Source organism: Struthio camelus, chromosome 22, assembly GCF_040807025.1.
Source record: "Struthio camelus isolate bStrCam1 chromosome 22, bStrCam1.hap1, whole genome shotgun sequence".
Lineage (NCBI taxonomy): Eukaryota > Metazoa > Chordata > Aves > Struthioniformes > Struthionidae > Struthio > Struthio camelus.
In genome coordinates, this window is record NC_090963.1 from 4,002,460 (window position 1) to 4,021,064 (window position 18,605).

Genomic DNA, 18,605 nt, shown 5'->3' on the forward strand with positions numbered 1-18,605 from the left:
GTGCACCCGTCCCTTGGCGGGGTGGGCTCGGCTCAGCCGGAATTGTTGCTTGCAAACTAAGACGCCGGGCTCCGGGAGTGGTTGGAGACGGGGCAGTCCTGCCCTGCTGCTGCCCAGGCTGGGACCCCTGGCAGAGGGACAGGGCGGAGGTCCGGGAGCAGGAGGCTCTTGAGCCCCTGCCGCGCGGCTGAGCAGCACCGTCCGTCCCCTGGACCTCAGCGTCGTGGGAGCCTTGCCGTGTCCGTGGCGTTATGCTCCTTGGGGACTTTTTTCAGCCTCCCGATGGGTTGTGGTCGCGTTTGGATGCTTTGCCGGTCCTCGCGACGCCCTGTGTGGCAGGGCAGGAAGAGAGGGAGCGGTGGGCTGCAGGTCGAGCCCTCGCTTGGGCGCAGAAGGACCTGCCCGCGTGGCTGTAGCAGGCCCTAGAGGAAAACGAGCCGCCCCAGCAAAGGCGGCACGAGGCGATCGCGCTCGTGTCTGCAGGTGGGGTTTCGCTTGGCCGTGCCAATGACCAGCCCTGTGGAGCCTGACGGGTCGCGTCCCGGGTCCGCGGAGGAGCGGCGCGCGAGCGAAGACATCCTGAGACTCGGCCTGGAGCTGAGGCTGCTCGAGGCTGCTCGCGTTCGCAGCTCTGTGGCTGCTAATCCCGGGGACGGTCTAACCGCGAGATAGCCGCGTCTGCATGCAGCATGTATGAGGAATTAGGATGGGTACGTATTGCTTTTATCTCTAAGCAGTGATAGGAAAAGTTGATCGGGCTTTGCTAATGCTGGGAAGGATTGAAAAGGGCAAGACGAGAGGCAGAACACAGTATTGCGGAGAAAGTAAGTTAAAGAAAATAATCCATAGGAATGAGAAATGTCAGGAACGCGTTTGTCCTTCTGCTTCGCTGCCTCCAGAAGTCTTTTCTCCTTGAAGTTTCTTGCTTTTTCTGGAAGTCACGAAAGGGGGAGGGGGGGGAAAAAACTAAAAAAAGAGAGATAAAAGAACACAGCAAGGAGAAGGAAAAAAAAAATCCATTTCGTGTATCAGCTGAGCAGGTATTTATCTCTAATATCACCTTCCCTTGAATATCACCTACTCTGGTGCTAACTGAAAGACACGTCGTGGAGCTGCATCTTCAGCGTGGCGCAACGGAGAGGCAGAGGTCCTTTTATCCCCCGACACCTGGGGAAGCAAGATACCACTGGTCTGTCTCTCGCCTCCGAAGAATTAATTCCTGGCAAGCCAGAGTGCAAATGTTGTGAGGACAATGCAAGAAGAGGAAAGGCATGGTGCCTGGAAGTAAAGCGGGCTCTTTAATGCTGACGAAATCTGAAAGGAGACGTAGTTTTTATAGGAACATAGAAATTGCTAGACTGGAACAGAGCTGTGCTTCATATTGTTAAATATCCTTTTTTAGTACTAGCTGCTTCAAGAAACAGTGTAAGGAGGTTTGCCCCAAGGGACGGTTCTTCTAACCCTCAAACACAGTGAGTTAGCCAGTGCCCTGCAGCGTGAAGGGTTTACATGTCATCCAAAGTCTTTTTATTTTTTCTTTTCAGTCTTATTATTGTAATTCTAGCTATTCATTCCTTTTATAAAACGCCTGAGCCTTCTCTCAATCTTACTGAGGTTTTGACTGCAACAATACCTAGTGGTAATGATTTACCCATGCTAATTATGTGTTTTGCAGAGGAAAACATATTGTACGTAGCTTTAAATGGAGTGATTTTTTCAGTTTAATTGAACTTGCATCTCTGCATCCCTGGGGCAGGCTTGCAATTCAGTTCCTCCCCCTGAAACGCGCAGGCATTTTCTCAGCCCAGCAACAGTCACCTGTTGAAATATTTTCAGGTTCTTTCCCTCTTGTCAGCGCCATTTAGATTGGAGCTTCTCTGTAGATGAAGCTTTGTAAAGGGAAATGGCTCTCTTTGCTTGTCGAAAGAATGAAAAAGGCTCTGTTAAGTTGTTTGTTGATATTTCCTGACAGTTTTTCAGAATTCCTCGCTGTTCTGCAGCTGTTAAATTTGTTGCCTCAGCTGTGAGGATTACTCTAGCTTTGCTTGAGCTGCGTTTTCTCACCATTCATCAGGCTTCTGGTGAGGCACAGAAAGATCCATCAACACCGAAGCCACCTCCAAACTAGAGCATTTGGTAAAAGGCTGCCTCCCCTGATCGTCTGGATAAAACTGAAGTTGCTGCCAATTTTGAAGGGTGTTTCTGGTTTCTCAGTGAGATATGGTGTAGGGGTGGGTTTTACAGTAGAAGTAAAAAGAGGTTTCATGGAGGGGGGGAGAAAAGCACACGCTCGGCGTCCTTGAAGGCCTGGCTCCTGGCAGCTGCTGCCAGGACCGTGGTGAGACGGGGGTGCAGCTGGTGCCGTTGGGTCCCCATCATGCAAAGATGCAGCCTCTCTCCAGGGCTCCCCATGTTGCCAGGGGCAGATGCATCAGGGCAGGTGGTAAACTGAGCTCTTGCAAGGTGGGTTTGTCTTTGGAGCTGCGAACCGAAACAGTCATGCACCTGGTTTCCCTGGGTGTCCTTGGCAGGCTGGGGGAAAGGAGGAGAGGAGAGAGACGGCTGGCGTTCAGGGATGTCTTTGCTATTGACGTGGCAGCTGCAGGAGAGATTTATTTTGTAATTTAACGTGTTACTCCCCCTTTTGTCTTTTGCTGTGCTGAATAAGAAATTTTCTGCAAAGATCTCAAAATATCAGGAAGATGTGGCAATAGCAGCAAAGAGTACCGTCTCACACAGTCATTAAAAATGCATAAGTAGTTTGAGAAGCAAGATGCTTCCTCTGAAGCAAGTACTCCATAATTCTGCCTGGTATTTAGACACTTTTATCTTCAGAGAAAACTCAAAACTATTCCGTATAGTCTTGGTGTATTTTATTCTCCTGCGTTTTCAGAACTAAACATGAAAAAGGACTTAATGGGGGAGAGGGGGGAAATAACATATTTGTCCTGTGCAGAGAGAAGCCGATGACCGGCCTGATCCCCCAGCTGGCACATGCATCAATTCACGTACTGCCCTGACTGACCCGTGAAACGGCTTTTCCAGCTGCCCCCACTCCTTGTAGGTGGTAGCGGATACACACTGCTTTAAAAGCAGCTGTCTGTCTGCCAGGATTGCTTTGCTGTCTTAGCAAGTCTCCAATATAATAAAGAGAAACCATTAATGCAAGAGGTGTAAACTTCCCGGCTGACAAGAGTCCTCATGTTCTTGGTGGAAACTTCAGTAAAGGAAGTTTGTTTGATTTATTTCCAGCAAGCTGTGGTGAGGGTGAATCAAGACAAGTCATCTTCACAGGAACACAGATTAGTGCAGCAAGTTGCTAAATATCCTTGTTCTCTTATGTGTTTGCTTGGCTTCCGAGCTTTTCTGCTTTGTGCTGCTTAAAGAATGTGTTCTTCCTTTCCTCCACTTGGGGAATTTGTGTCTGCACTGGGGTGGATGCCCTACTGATACCTGGGATTCATTAGTGAAGCTTGGTAGAAAACATATTTTATGGCTTCTCATGGGGAGATGAGAGAGAAACAGGCACCCTTTGCTGCTGAAAGGAAGCAAAAGCTCTTGGGGGAATACGCCTACCTCAGCAAGGCAAAAATGACTTTACAGCAGAGGAGCATGAGCAGTATTTACTGCCCTCCCAGCCTCACTTTAGAGAGCGGGAGACAGGAGGAGCTGGGGAGATGGAGAGAGTCATGAGGACTGAGGGGCCCCTTTGTTCCCTTGGGAATAGAAACCCTCCCATTGGGCGGAAAACTCCTCTCTCCCCTGCCTCTCATCGGCTGTCTGGAAGTGCAGCGTCTGTTCCCGCTGCTTGGCGGCCCAGGTGTGCGGTGGGGACGCGTCCTTGTGTTGCGTGCTCTGGGTGTTTTGCAAGCACCTCTGTGAACCAGATGGCGCACGGGTGGTAGGAGCTTGCATCATTCTGCTGTTTGGCGAACCCCAAGGTGCATTTCTCTTTCTGACAGCTGTTCCTTGGGTTCGTGCTCAAAAATCAAAGTACTGGGAAGCTGCTCTTAGCTGTGGGTAATGCGTTAGGTGAACGCAGCATCCCTCTGTGCTCCATGTTCTAGGTAATTACAACCCTGCCGCTCACATAGCAGAGCACAGCGGGTGCCCTGTATTTATTATTTAGCGTAGTTATTAACTCTAGGCTGGTGATGCAAAGATAGCAGCTTCCTTGGGAGTCTTGTACTTTGCCTCCTCACCAAACCAGGCTGCAAACAGGGGAGGGGGCCTCGAGGTGCGTCCCACGGAGCTGAACGCAGCGTGGCTCTTTCCCCGTCTCGGCTGGCGTAGCTCGGCCAGCTTCCCATCTTCCCCCGGGACTGAATTATAGCGACCGAAAAGTGCACTGCCATTTCCTATGTCCTCCTTCGCGAGTGCCGCCGGCAGCGTGAAGGCAGGAGCCTGCGCGGGGGCCGAGGGGAGCGCAGGGAGGAGCGGGGCGAGGGATCGGGGCAGCGCGGTGCTGGAGCGTCCGAGGTCTCTGCTGGTTTCTGGTACGAGTACCTTGTTGTCGCCCTTCTGAGCGAACAGGCAGCTGAGGCGTCGCTGGCTGGCAGGCTGCAGCAGGACCGTGGCGGTGAAAACAGCAGGGACGAGCCGTTGCCAGTTTTCTCCGTTGCGTCTCAAAACGTGTTTGGAGGCTCGCTCGCTCCGATGGCTCCGGTAGTCTCCAGATTGCCTTGGTCAGACAGGAGGGGGCGGTGGAGGGAGGAGGAGAGAGAAGGCAAGATACACCAAGGACCTCGGATGGGACACTTTGCTAGTGGAGATGCGCTTACTGATCCCCACCGGCTAGCCGGGGAGCTCGCGCCTCTCTTTGCATTGCAAGAACCGAAACAACAGTAGCGATGCTAGAAGTGGGACCTAAAGGAGAAAACCAAAACTGAGTCCTGAGAGAGGCTCAGCGCCTCGGGGGCCCATAGGAGATCTCCTCTTTCTGCTCTGGCTCTGTTGGGAAGAGATTTGGGAGGGGGTAGGGGTGCGTGTGTGTGAGTTCAGCGTCGTGAGAGCTCCTCGGCTCTGGCTGTAATACCGGTGTGAGTAAATTTGACTTCATCCTGCTGTTTTGTCAATAACTTGGAAAGTTTTGAAATAACTGCTTCAAAGTGCTCAAATGCTATGTTGCTCCACAGCCTGTCTGTGTTGCTGCCAACACTTCTGAGTAACCAATTTACCATATGCGTAACCTTTTAGGGCTTTTCCTCCATAGACGTTGCTCAGTAACTCCCACCAAAGAAAAGAAAACCGTCATTGTGCTTCTCGGAGGTGGCTAATGATTTCTGAGTGGTTTTGGCAGGTTTTGCCTTTGCAGAAGGCGAGGGCTCAGCGCGTTTTAAGTCAGGGCGCTCTGCAAGCTTCTGACTGGCGTTTGAACCTGCGGTCCCTTGATTTTTCTCAAAACTGAGTAAATTGTGACGCGGAAGGCAAGGCTGGTGGGGCCAGCTTCCAAGTAGCGCCGTGATCTAGAACGGAAGTCGCTCGACAGAGAGGAGCTGTGCAGGGGGTGGCCGGACGCGTAAGCGATGCCCAGCTCGGCCCCCGCGGTTTGGTTGTGTCAGGGCCAGGTCTCTTCTCCTGCCTCCGTTCCCCCTCTGCAAAAAGGGGGATAGCCCTTAGGGAGTGCCGAGACGAGATGGCGGACGTCTGCCTGTAATCTAAAAATAGCTGAATTTAAAAATTGCAGGTAAAAAAAAAAGCTATACCTTTCTCGAACAAAACTCCCCATAACTTCAAAGGCAGATTAAAAACTTTTGCCTGTGTCATGACTGGCATGTTTGGCCCACAAATTAGACAAATGGAGTAGTGTGAGAATGTTTGCCAGTAAATTGGAGAAGGGATAGATAAGGTAGCAGATGAAATATTCAAAGTCAGCATTTAAGGACATTACTGCCTGCGGAGATAATTTTATCAACTTGAGGGACAGCCGTTTCTGCTGGAAAGTGAAATCTCTTCTCTCTGTAGCTGCTTAAATGGTATTTGTTAAAAACTTGTTTAACTGTACTGGGGAATCTGCTGTGGGGCAACCAGTGCCAATTTCTGTACAAATGATAGCTTTGTGAATTCTTCTCCCATTTTAATGATGTTTGGATTTTGAAAGCTAGACCACTAAGTGTTGCAAGCTAGGTTGCCTGGTAAGAAGAGAAAGAAACGGACCTGCTCTTGGTTTTGTCCTGCATCTTGTATGTGAAAGAGAAGGAAGATGGTCACTGTCACATTGGGGCTGGAGCAATACAAAGAGTTGGTTTCTAGTTTGGTGGCCAAAGTGACTATTCCTCTGACTTCCGTTCCTCAAATCATGTTTGGTTTGAAAATATTTTGTCCTATCCTAAACCAGAACTCAGTATTATATTTCAAGTTGCAGGATGCTTTAAATAAAAAATGAACAAAAAGGAAATTAAATAGATGTGACTCAATATTGATTTCCACTTGTTTTTGTGGAAGTGCTAAAAATGCCAAGATGAAATATTTGGACTTTTCCTTGGGTTTCTTTCCTATTTTTTTGTTAGAAGCTCTTTGCCCAGTTTGACTCCAATTCCTGAATAATTCATAGTCTGTAAATAGCTTCCTCCTCCTCCTTTGGTAAATAGACGCTTTGTCCCAAGTACTTGGCAAGCTCAAAGCCGTGTCATTCTGCTGAGTTGCTGGTTCGAGAGCTGAGGTGCTCACAGTGCCGTGTCTTCCTCTCCGCAGAGTTATGTCATGCCCAGACCACCAAAGGGCTCCATGAGGATTTATAGAAGATGCCCCGTGTCTTGGCGCCTCTGGTGCTCCTTCTGCTGTGGCTAATGAAGAGCGCTGCCATCCCCCATTCCCTGAGGATCGGTGAGTACAGAGCCTAGTGTCTGATCTGCGTTTAACCACCCCTCCGCTGGTGGCTTGGACCGCTCTGCGTGGACGTGTTCGGATAAGGGAAGTCAAGCCTTCCTGGTTGTTGGGCGCCTCGAGTTCATGCGATACTCCCTGCTCAGGTGGGGTCGGGTGACTTGCTGAATTATGGTCTGTCTGACCTGCGTTTTTTTGATGTGCTCTCACCTTTATCTTGAGGCACAAGTCGAGGCTTTGGCGGTTGCCTCGGATTTCGCTCTTCTTGAAGGAAGAACTGTGATAGTATTCCAGGGACGTAAATGAAATGCAGTTTATAGTGACTGTATATATTTGCATTGATTTTTATGGTGATAATGTTACCTGATGGGAATCTTTTTCTGTATAAATTTGAAGTGAAGGCCACTGCTGGGAGAGGCACTGAGGAAGGAAACTAGGTCTCCCCTACACCCCATCCCCCTTGATGCTCTAGTAAGCTCCACACAATAGGAAATGATTTTCTGTTGCAAATTTATTTGTCCCCATGTTGATGAGCAAGGAGTGTTTGAGCCCAAGCTGAACATAGTTTCACAGTGCCACAGGAACATTAATAACTTCAAAATGCTCCATTTATAAGAGATTTCTATGCATTCAGTCTCCTCTGGGCTTTATTAAAAAGAGTTTAAGAGGCACAGTCATCTTTGCTCGCTGCCTGTGTGGATTAGGGACCAGAAATGCATCCAGATGCCTCCTAACAAAACTCGCTTCATAGTAGTGACACCTTGCTCTGCTGTTTAGAAAGAAAACTGCTTTTCATGCCTGTTCTCTCTGGAGCTACTTGCTGTTTTTCTTAACTGTTTGTTGCAGATAAGCTAATCTATTCCTGCCCCCATTTGCAACTTTCACAGGTGACACTTGAAGTAAAATTACTTCTCCCCTTTGCTAGTAGAGAATGATGCAGCTCAGAAATATAGCAAGGGAGGGTTTGTGCTGGCAGGAGTATGGGAAGGGTGGCTGGGTATTTTATATCCCCAGCATCTGTGATTCATGGGCAGCACTCATGCTGCATACTCTTCGGCTCTGCAGACTGCATTTCACGTTGATGGACAGATCCTCCACTTGAGCCGACAGAAGGGGAGGGGTATGGAGGGTACGTTATCAGGACGTGGAAGAGGAGAGGTCCTTCGTTACGCCTTGTACCCTAGCCATCTCCCTTGTGCGTGGAAAGCACCGCAGATCCTAGGGTGGTGTGAGTGGAAGGGGAAGCTCCCCGGCAGTATCCGTAGCCACGCTGGCCTGGAGGCTGGTCTGGGAGCCAGGACCTTTGTCCGTTTGCACAGTGGAGCCCCGAGTGAAATGGGAAGATGTTTCTGAGAGGTTGGGCTGTGCTTTGAGTTAACGGCTGGAAATAGAGCAGCTCTTGGGGCAGCTCCTGTGGTGAAATAGCTTTACCTTCTGTGTCCTGACTTTGTGAGCGCTCCAGGGCTGCTAGAGTGAAGCTGGTGGTGGCTGCTTTGAAGCCACGTCAGTGCTGACCCCTGAGGGCAGACAAGAAGTTGAGGTGTCTGTGTGCTGAGGGGTTCACCACGAACAACCGTCATGTTGTTGGAAAATCCTTACACCTTCTTCTGTCCAATTGGCTGTTTTTGTCTTCCGTACCTGGTATCTACCACTTGGTGCAAGGAGATCTTGACGCTTCACAGGGGCCTTAAGATAGATATCTACCTTAAGGTATATTCATAGTAAAAATCGCTCACACCTTTACACTAAGGCTAGCTCACGTGTCAAAGTCCCAGTGCCTTATAGCAGTACGCAACGGTGTGCCTCCGTGCTTAGCTGGGATGCAGGGTGGTAAATAGCTGAGCGTGTACTGGTTAAATTTGTCTCCTCGTTAGCAGTCGTGTACTTGCACTGTCCCAGGGTTGCAGCGCCTGTGTGTAAAAGCAAAACGTTGCCCAGCAGCAATGCTATGGTGCCTTGATTTCTGTCCCAGAGACTGTGCCACCTGCAGTTTTGAGTCCTCGCACATACGTCATGCTACCTTTGATCTACGTCTCTAGTTTTAAAATCCTCATGCATTTAGTGTTTTGTTATTTTTTTTTTTCTTTTTGCCCCTAAAATTCCTTTGTAAGCGTAAAGGAACAACTCTGGACGCAGCTACCTCCCTAAACCTTACACTGCTGCCTGATCCAAGAAGGAAATACTGGATTTCCTTAGCCTGCACAGGGTAAGGCAGTGCAAATCTATCTGTTGAATCCTCCTAGGGCTGAAGAACTTATATGAGGGTGGAAGTTAAGTGTAGAAGTCAAGATTTAAGAAGAATGAGTAATATTGTTGAAGAAGTGGGAAGGAACTTTGCTGTTCCTAAAAGTCACTAAAGGTCACAGCTTCTGTGCCAGATGGTGTTACGCATAAGAGTGGCCAGGGGTCTCCAAGCACCTCATAGCTCATGAGAACGGGACACCAGTGGTCCTTACCTCTTACCTGGACGCGTTTCTAAGGAGAATCACTCTGCTGAAGAAGTAACCCTAGGGGTTCAGGACCTGGCTAATCCTCACACACTTGCTCCTAAAGCAAGAGTTTGCTGAGGAAGGGGAAAGCTCAGGTAGGTATGTGAATACATAGATACTGCTTTTGTTGTGCTCGTCGTCAGAGCTAACTTCTCTGAAACTGGTGGAGCCTGAGGCGGATGGGCAAAGAGCTGAGGAGGGGTTTGGGGTTTTGGTTTTGTTTCTTGAAGACACAGTTTTATTTTTTACAACATATTCAGCAAAAAAAGTTAATAAAAATAAAGTACAAAATAAAAGGAGAGAAAAATAATACCAGCAGCCCTGAAATCATTCCCAAATGCATACTTTTGGCAAGGCAGGGAGATACGGTATCTAGCAACATAAATCAATGCACTGCATAGGGAAGGAAAACAGACCAGCATGAACATTTGAATATTCAAAGAAAATGCAAGCTAACGTTTAAAATAACTCTGAAAGCCATCTGGTAATGGACCACTCCAATGCAGTTTTATGGTTAGTAATGTGAGGTGAATACAGGCAACGACATGCCTGTGTTCCCTGCAAACTAGCCAGAAGAGATTGTCTCCTGCACTTGGCTTCGTGGCTGGAAGGAGGCAGGGTGGTGCTGAGTCGGGGGACACGGCTGGACTTTTGAACCAAGCACCGAGCTCCCCTGCTGCTGCTCTCTTGGGGTTTCCAGTGAATCTTGGCCCTGATATTTCAGTTGTGTTTTAGGCAGCAGATTGCCTCATCTTTGAGCATGCAGTGATAGGAAGGGCAATGTTGTTTCACTAGCCTGGATGGGACCTGCCACGTGTTGCACTGCAGTGAGCTTTAGCAACATTGTCTGTGCAAAACAGTGATCAGAACATTGGCTATAGGGTGACCTTCCCTGCAACTCTGGCATGCCACGAGCAATCTGTAGACTGTAGTGTGCTTGGAGGTACTACTGCACTATTCCTCTGCGGGATACTCAGGAAAGGTGGTGGTCCAACTCTTCCCCTCTCCCCCCCCCACCTTAAACTTTGTATATTCCCTTCTAATCCTATCCCGGAGAAAACTTCCTAGTTCATGTTCTTCTGGAGAGCTTTGTAGGGGGAAAAGTGCTGAAGTTTCCTCACTGACATTTCCTACATACTTTATCCAAGATCACTTCCCTTTTCTCTTCTTTCTCAGCCAACTCAGTGAGATATCTCTCCTTAGATACTTAAAAATCGATTGTGAGTGGGGATGAAGAAACAGGCGGGAGTGGGCATGTGCCTGGATGTTTCCAAGAGCTCCAGGAGATATGTAAGGAAGTGCCTGGAGACATCCTATAGCCCTTGCAAGAGCCCACATCACACTCTCCTGGGAACAAAACCCAGTAGTCGGTGCTTGCTGAGATGTGTCTCGCACTTGCTATATTCCATCCTCCCCGTGCCAAAAAGCGCAGAAGACCACAGCTCCCTTCTGCCCCGCCCAGTGGCTGGCGCTGCGTGCTCTGGGTCAGCGTCTTACCCCGTTCTGGTCTTCTGCAGCTTAAACTGTCTGTAGAAGTAGTTCTGGTTTTGTTTTTTGTTTGTTCACTCATGCTCAATAAAGTGTCAGGAAATTTACTTGAGTTATTTACTGAGTTATTTACTTGGTCTTATAGAGCCAGACCGTCAGAGCCCTAAATTGGTATTCTCTTGCTAGATTCATTGGGTGTACTAACAGCTCATTTAAAATTCATATACAAGCCAGAGTTGTAGTTTATTCATGACGTTACCCAAAGTAGCAGTAGGCTCAGTAGTACTGACATACGATGTACTGGCAAGCTATTCTTGCAAGGCCTCCTTCAGCCCTGCAGCTGCTTGAAGTGCTCCTTTCTATAATTGCCTCGGTCTGTCTGTCCAAATGTCTTCCCTCCTCCTACCTCCCAACTTTGCAAATGTTATACTGAAGGCAACATACAGCTCTAGCAGTAAAGGTATTTTGCTTCGTGAGACCTAGTGTTAACGTTGGGGAGTTTTCACTATCCTTTTCGTCAGCCCCATGCGCAGTGAGCAGGTATCCACCACCGCTTAGCTAGTAACTGAAGCAATCTGCATGGCTGTCCAGGTGCTTCTGGTGAGGCTTCATCTGCCAGAGCAGCAACCTGTGGTCAGTCTACAAGAATCCATACTGGCAGTGTGCGGTCACCAAAACTGAAGTGCCAGCCTGGGATGTTTGTCCTTGCTTGCAGGGCTATTTCCAAATACCTGGAAAGCTGAAAGAGCTGTGCATCTCCTACATCTGCTTTGATCATGGAATGTTAATATCAAGAAAATATTCTTGGGATCCCCTCGAGCATGAGGAGTTGTGGGAAATCACTGACATTTAGCTATGCCTACTGCAGTAGGTGGGAAGAGGCAGATTGGGCACATGCATCCTGCTTTTTTTTTTTTTTTTTTTTTGCATAACTGCCATTTCAGATGCACGTGGCGTAGTATCCCTCTGTTTCCTGCATATCGCCAAGTCAGACCTGCATAGCAAAGCATCCTTTGTGTAGCCTCGTACCCCTGCAAAATTAGCCTCTCACAGTGCTTATGATAGTAAGCTGCTTGCTTAGTAAAGTTAAAGGCCCTGTAGCTGAGTGGTGAGATTCTGACCCTCTAATGCAGTTAGTACATTGCTGTGCCTGTGCTGGAGGGCTGAAACAAGGGAAAAACACTGAGCATCAGAAACGTGTAAGGCAAAAGGAAAAGATAATAGCAAGGAACAGAATTGTGGACTGTTTAGTTCAGCAATCCCAGCTCCCAAAGGATATAGATAATTCTCTTAAAGGCAGTGCAAGAGAAATCCCACAAGGCAGCATGTTATTTAACATTAACATTTTAAAGGGAGGAGGCTTGCATCTTTTATTGGTGCTTCTACTGATGCCAAAGATGCACTCAGCCCCCGGGGTGCCATAACGGAAAAATTACAATGCCAGTCTCTATGGGCAGGCACAAATGTGAGATGATGAGGAAACACTACTTTGCCCTTTAGAGCAGGCAGGGAGAGCTGTGGCTCCGTGGCAGGTTGGCTTGTGCCAGCCCCGCTGCCCCTTTCCCTTGACTGCAGGGAGCTAACGTGACTTTTAAGTTGCACTTCTTGTGCCTGTGAGGAAGCAGAGGAGCGTTTAACATCGTGACAGATAAAGTGCAAACACCTCTTATAACCAAGGCCTTTGTGGATGATACCAATGCAACTGCGATGACCTGCTGTCCACCAGAGTGGTGTCCACCAGCGCGGTGTTCCCCAGCAGCGAAAGGGCCTTACGCCGGCTTTGAACCCAGTAAGGTCGCGGCGATCAGCCTAAAGCAGGGAAACGATCTCTCAAGTCTCACATGGTGGTGCTGTTGCTGGAAAACCTTTCCACTTGCAAATATGATTAAGGTCGAAAAAAACCAAAGCTGTCGGCAGGGAGTTAGTTGACTACTCTTCTCCGGCCAGTTGTCCGTGTACTGTAGGAGAAACGGCTTTAGGTACCGCCAGTGCAGGAGGAGACCAAGCTAATTATTCCTAGCCCAGAGGGAGCAGACTGGGGGGGGAAGAACTGAGCTGGAAACAAAACAGGTCACTAAAATACATACGCGATTAGCTGCTTTCTCCTTGTGTGGACCTAAATGTTTTTAAAATATTAAAAATAATCCTTTTGTGTTGGTCCCAACTGTGAGCTGCAAGGCCCCCTGCGCGATGCTGTACCTGCGCGCCTGGCAGGGGCAGCAGCAGCACTCTTTGGACGCGCACTTTGAAACGCAGTCGTATTTGGACTGTGATATTACTAAATGGGATTGCAAACCAGGGAGAGATTACCGCGATGGCTGGCCCTGTACGCTTACTGTGTACTTAGACCTGGATTCATCTCACTGCTGGGGCCAGATTGCTCTGTGCTCCTTTTATGGCTATGTGGAAGGAGGTGGGCGCTCACAGAGGGGCTTTATCTCATGCGGACACCAGGGCTGGCACCTGGGGGGACCTCACGCTCGCCCTTTGACTGTAGTGAGCATCTGTGGCCCTGCAGGCACGTTGTTTAGGTGGGGTGGCTCCGGGCTTTCTCCCGTTTCCCCAAAGGAAGGGTTGTGCAAAGAAACGGTATTTGGAGAGGCTGGTTTGGTCTGAGGAGTCACGAGGTGTGCGGCTGGGAGGAGGGCATAGCTGCTCGGGGGTCTGGTCGGGGGCTGCCTCCTGGGCACCAGGGGCAGCAGAGGAATTCACTGCTCACTGACGTTTGCCTGGGTTACGTCTGGAGAGATAAGGCACGAGCGGAGGGCAGGGCCCATGCCGCCATGGCTGAGCAGGGAAGGGCTGCAGCTAAGTTTACACTTAAAGCGGGGGTAAGCGCATGTAACGCGTACGTTGTGGTCTCAGTGTCGAGGCACCCAAGGTGGAGCCTTGTTGAGGGGCATGCCATGGCTCCCTTCAAGCCCACGCAGTAGATATCTCTCTCTTAGAGACCTTCCATGGGGAAACGACCCACCAGCACCCTTGCTCCTTGGAGGTGAAGTGCTACGGGATGACCACGTTTCAATTTCTTCATCTGCTTGATTCATACGTTGCTGGGCTCGTTTGAGTACTTGCATGTAGAGTTTGACCGATATCGATTTGATATTTTTTTTCCGAAGGTTTTCGTATTTCATTCAGGGCTTTCCTAGAATCTGAAGAAAGAGAATTGCGCGGGAGGAGGAGGAGATGTATCAACATCTTTGTTGATACTTGCCTTAATAAATTTGTCTAGCTGAAACATTATAAATGTTTCATTTTCCCCAATATTAAAGAGGCCTAGTTAAGTTCATTAAGGTATAGTAGATTCATAGTTATTTGTCATCTGCTCCTGAAGAGTGGTGAGAGGTGGAGAAAATACAATATTCATGTGTTAACTATTTGCCCTTTTAATTTTGTTTTCATTATTCTTCTAGGAGAGTGATATTTTATTTATGCTTTCTGTATTATGTGCATAAATCCTTATTTAAAGAAAAAATCACCCATAAATATGCCATTCCCTCTCAGCAATTTGTTGCCTGGACTTGCCCATTTTTCCTTGCAGTTCTCCCTAGGCAGAGCTGTATTGCAGCCTTGCCCGACTACTGCGAAGATCAGCCAAGAGTGTCACACCTCCTAGGTATAGTTTCCCTGTCCTGAATGGTCTTGCAGTAGCACTTCTCCTTCCAGGCAGCTCACCCATGAGGGTTACTTCCAAGGTGAAAAGAGTGTGAAGCTTTAGGAAGAGTCAGCAGAACTGTCCTCTGTCTCGTTTGCGTGTTCAAAGGGGGGCAGTGTGCCTCTAGGGTATGCTACGGTCTCTCATTTAATCGGTTTTCCTCTGGAACGATCAGGTGAAAAATGGCTTTTTTGAACTCTTTTGGCGTTGGTCTCTATTTAAGGCAGAGCATTCAGGCTCCCTGCGCTTGTCCTGACGCGGGTGCTTGAGGAGGACGTGGTTGCTGTGCAGTCCCCGTGGTCTAGCAGCGTTTCCCATGGGGTTCCCACCAGATCTGCCAATGCGACTTCTCCTAGTGATGGACTGGGCTGCCTCCCTGCCTGTGGAGGCAGGAGGCTAATTAGCACCATCTAGACAGAGGGGAAACTCTGGGAGGAGAGCGAGTGCTTTTGAGGAGGAGCCCTCCGAGACAGCAAGGGGGGATTGGGTGGAGCTGAACGTGACCGCTTGAGCATCCGCCCTGTCTAAAAGGCTAATCCTCAGGAAGGCAGAGGAGAGGAGGGAAAGCCCTTTTTGCAGCTCTAAGGAGCGTTTATGGGCTGGATTTGGGAGAGCACCTGGTCCTGCTGGATGTCAGTGTTCCCTGAGAGGTCTCCTAAGTAATACTGGCCTTCCTTCGCATCCTGGAAGTATTTTTCTGTCCGTGCCTTATCTGGCTTTGGTTTTAGGAACTAAAGGGCCTATTTGGCGTACTGGCTGAAGACAGGGTGCCAAAGAGCGAAGGAAGGATGCTTTCCTTCAGCATGGAGATGACTGTGTTGAATTGCACGTGGCCAGGGCTGACTGAGCGAGCCGCGTGTGTGCGTGGGGCTCCTCGTACAAGAAAAGTGGGCTTGGTGTAGAGGAGGGGGTGACCTGACGGGAGTGATGCTGGCACCCTGTTCTGCTGTCCTCTGTTGAGGTGGCTTTGTGGCAAGGAGTGTCCTGTGTGGACCCCCGACCCGGAGCCGGGCTGCGCCTGCCCACAAGCTGCCCCGCTCACCACGCTGTGGGCCAGCAGTGCTCCTCACCTTGCTTGGCAGCTCGGGAAGTGGGGGTGCCTCTAGGCTGTGGTTTTTGCTAAGCAAAATGCAATGAATGCCTTCCGTAGTCTGCAACTAAGGATCCAGCACTGTAATAACATGAATAATAAATAACAAGCAGATTTGTATCCTAGATTGATGCTATAGAGCTGAATATTACGAGAGCGAAAAGAGGTTTGGATTCAGCAAGACAGACAATCTTTGTGTGTCTTGCACCTCTGGCATGCCCCCTCCTCCTTCCCTTTTCCAACAGACTGTTATCCTTACTGATCTGTTCATGTTCAGTAATATCTGAGTGGCAGGCTAGTGCCTTCATGCATCCCAAAAGGCCTCAAGCTTTGTTTTGATTTGTTTTATATATTTATCTCTCTCTCTCTCTCTCTCTATATATATATATAGATATAAAATGTGTGTATGTATATATAAAATATGTGTGTGTATGTGTATATACACACAGAGGCACACACATGCACATACACACACATGTATTTATATATATAGCTATAGATCAGTGTGTGCAGAGCATCTGGGTGGGAAAGTCAGCTGGTAGTTATGGGAAACAGTCAAGTTGCACAAGTAGCAAATCAGTGTAGGCCTCTCTTTTTTTTAATTTGTTTGCTTAATGAAAGCTATTTGCTACTAGAGCTGGTGAAACTGCTGTGCAACGGGGCAGTGCAGCCAGTGGTTGCCCCGCGCTGCAGTGCGTTGTGCTGCTGCACGGGTTGGGAAGCTGCCTTGGTCTCGCTGTAGATGCCAATTCAGCAGGAAGTGGAAAATTTGCTTAAGGAGAGGAGCCAGGGAAAGAGGGGCTGATCGCTGAAAATGTCGTACGTACCTCTTAAAGTCACAGTTCCGTGCGATCACGGGGCAGCGTCTGAGGATGGACGCAAATGAGTGCACGCACAGAGGTTTGCTTCTGCAGTCTGATCTCTGCTCCTGGATGTTAAGGGTTCTCTCCAAGCCAAGGATCGAGATCTGAGACAGGCAACCCTAGATGACTGTTTTATATCTAAATACCGTTGTTACCCCTGGGCAGTGCTTTGTGTGTTTAGTGGCTCAGCTATTTTTTTTATGCAGATCTTTTTCTTTCATAGAGTGAAAGCTAGTCATAGCAAGAGCTGTTCTGTTGTTTCTTTCATTATTTTTTCCTCTCTATATATAATGTACAAAATATCAATTACGTGAATGAAAGATGCCTACTTTTCTGCCTAAACAGCTGCCAAAATTAATTCAAACTCCCAGCCAAACTCGGCGAAGCTGGAATTTTTGCAGAAAGCTCCAGTGCAGCGTGAGATAGACTTGTGCATTAGTCTGTATTACAGACTACTGCTGCCCAGCCCCTTGCCCTTGACTCTCCCTGTGGCTGGTTGACGAAGGATGGATTTCACCTGCTCTGTGGTGAGCTTCACTTCACTGCAGAATAAGCGTGAATTAAATATCCTTAAGTGACCCTTGCGGGAGTGAGAACCATCACGCTGCAAAGCAGTGCTCACTTGATAGAAAGCATCTGTCCTGGCAGCTCGGAGCACCTGTAATCTTAGCGCCAGCATCAGCAATATTTTGAGCTTCAGATTTGTTCCTCCCCATGGACCAATTAACTTGCATTTAGAGCACCACCTGAATTGAGCAGGAGATTTTTTGGATGTGGGCAGGATTTGGTTTGAGTTATAACATGTGAATGAGCACGCAAGGGAGGTATGCTTTTTTGGTCTAAGCAGCAACTTCTAGTATGGGAGGATAGAAAGTAGTTATAACGCTGATGATGGAGTACGGGACACCTTTGGAAACTTCACTGAAGAACGTGATTACTTGCTTTTAGGGAGAGGCAGATCTGTAATGACTGTGGCATGAATTTTAAGGTTGTTTTCAGGAAGTGAGATGGAGGACAGCCTTGCAGTTCAAGGCAGAGGCCCCAGTTTCTGAAGGTGAGCTGAGATGAAGCTGAAGTTGTTACAGCCCTTCTGAAAAGGCAGGCTGGAGGATGGCAGATGGGAGGAGGAAGAAATCAAAGCAGCTCCAGCTCATAATGATCTGCTGGAGCAAAGCTTAGGTCCCCGTGCTGTGGGTGTAAGGCCGGGTTTCTTTCTGCGTGGAGCATCGCGCCTGGTGCGCTGAGATTATAATTCTCCTGCTGTGTAACCCTTGGCAAGCTCACTTTTCCGTGCTCCCTGGGTACGTGGCCTGCAAGCTCAGGGGCCAGCTCTGCTGGATGCAACGTGTGCGGTGCTCAGCTCAGTCAGGTGCTATAAGCGCTCTTGCTAGCATAAAGCACTGCAGGGCAGTTGGGCAGCCTTCCCAGAAAGGATGCTTTTGACCTGGAAGGGCCCTTATTTCAAGTACCCCCTCTGCAGTTAATTGCTTGTGGCTCAGTTTAAAACATACACGCCTTCGTAAGGCTAAAAGCCCAAATTGTCCTGGCTTGGATTCAGAAGCTCTAGCTCTTGCTCTCCAGGTGTTTTGAACCTGTGTAGCAACTGAAAACGGCAGAGGCAGAGGAGAGATGAGACCGCTGGCGGGGCAGGCGAGACGGATCGTGGCTCCCCGCCGGCCGCTGCGGTGCCCTGCGCGGGGCTCGGCCTCCGCCGGGGGTCCAGCTCGGTAAGCGGCATGGGCGTGCGAGAGACGGAGCGGGGAAGGCGCCGGGCGCTATCGGTGAAGGCTGTGGGGAGGCATGGTTTGTTTTCCCAAAGACGCCGCTCGTGAATTCCTCCAGCCGCCGTAAGGGCTTGGAGAGACTAAACGGGACTTTATGTGAAAATGATGGCTGAATGTCAATTCTGCTGTCGAAGCCAATTTGGGGGCTGGAAAGTGCTAAAAGAATTAAGACTGTTAAATGGAAATAAGTCTACTTGGTTGAGATGAAATAGGGTTTAAATGAGTGAAATTATCTGTGGATTACCCTTGTTAGAGCACTGGCTTATTTAATAAACTGAGTTTTAATCTCCTGCAGGGATTGGTGAAGGAAGAGCTTAGCCTACGGGGGACGTGCGCACAATGTCGGGGGACGCGCACGCGTTGACGGGGACAGGCGGGCTCGGCTGGGCTCCTCCAGCCTGTGGAGGCACG

The 18,605-nt window shown here is 49.0% G+C and overlaps 1 protein-coding gene across 3 annotated transcripts in view; it reads left to right on the plus strand.

The window, feature by feature from the left end:
• The window catches only part of GRIK4 (glutamate ionotropic receptor kainate type subunit 4), a 223,356-nt gene that overhangs the window by 70,285 nt on the left and 134,466 nt on the right, over positions 1-18,605 (plus strand). For all 3 annotated transcript variants that reach the window (XM_068916506.1, XM_068916508.1, XM_068916507.1), the window contains exon 2: positions 6,694-6,825. In XM_068916506.1, the coding sequence (XP_068772607.1) occupies positions 6,744-6,825 (82 nt within the window). In that variant the 5' untranslated portion in view covers positions 6,694-6,743. The remainder of the gene's footprint in view (positions 1-6,693; positions 6,826-18,605) is intronic.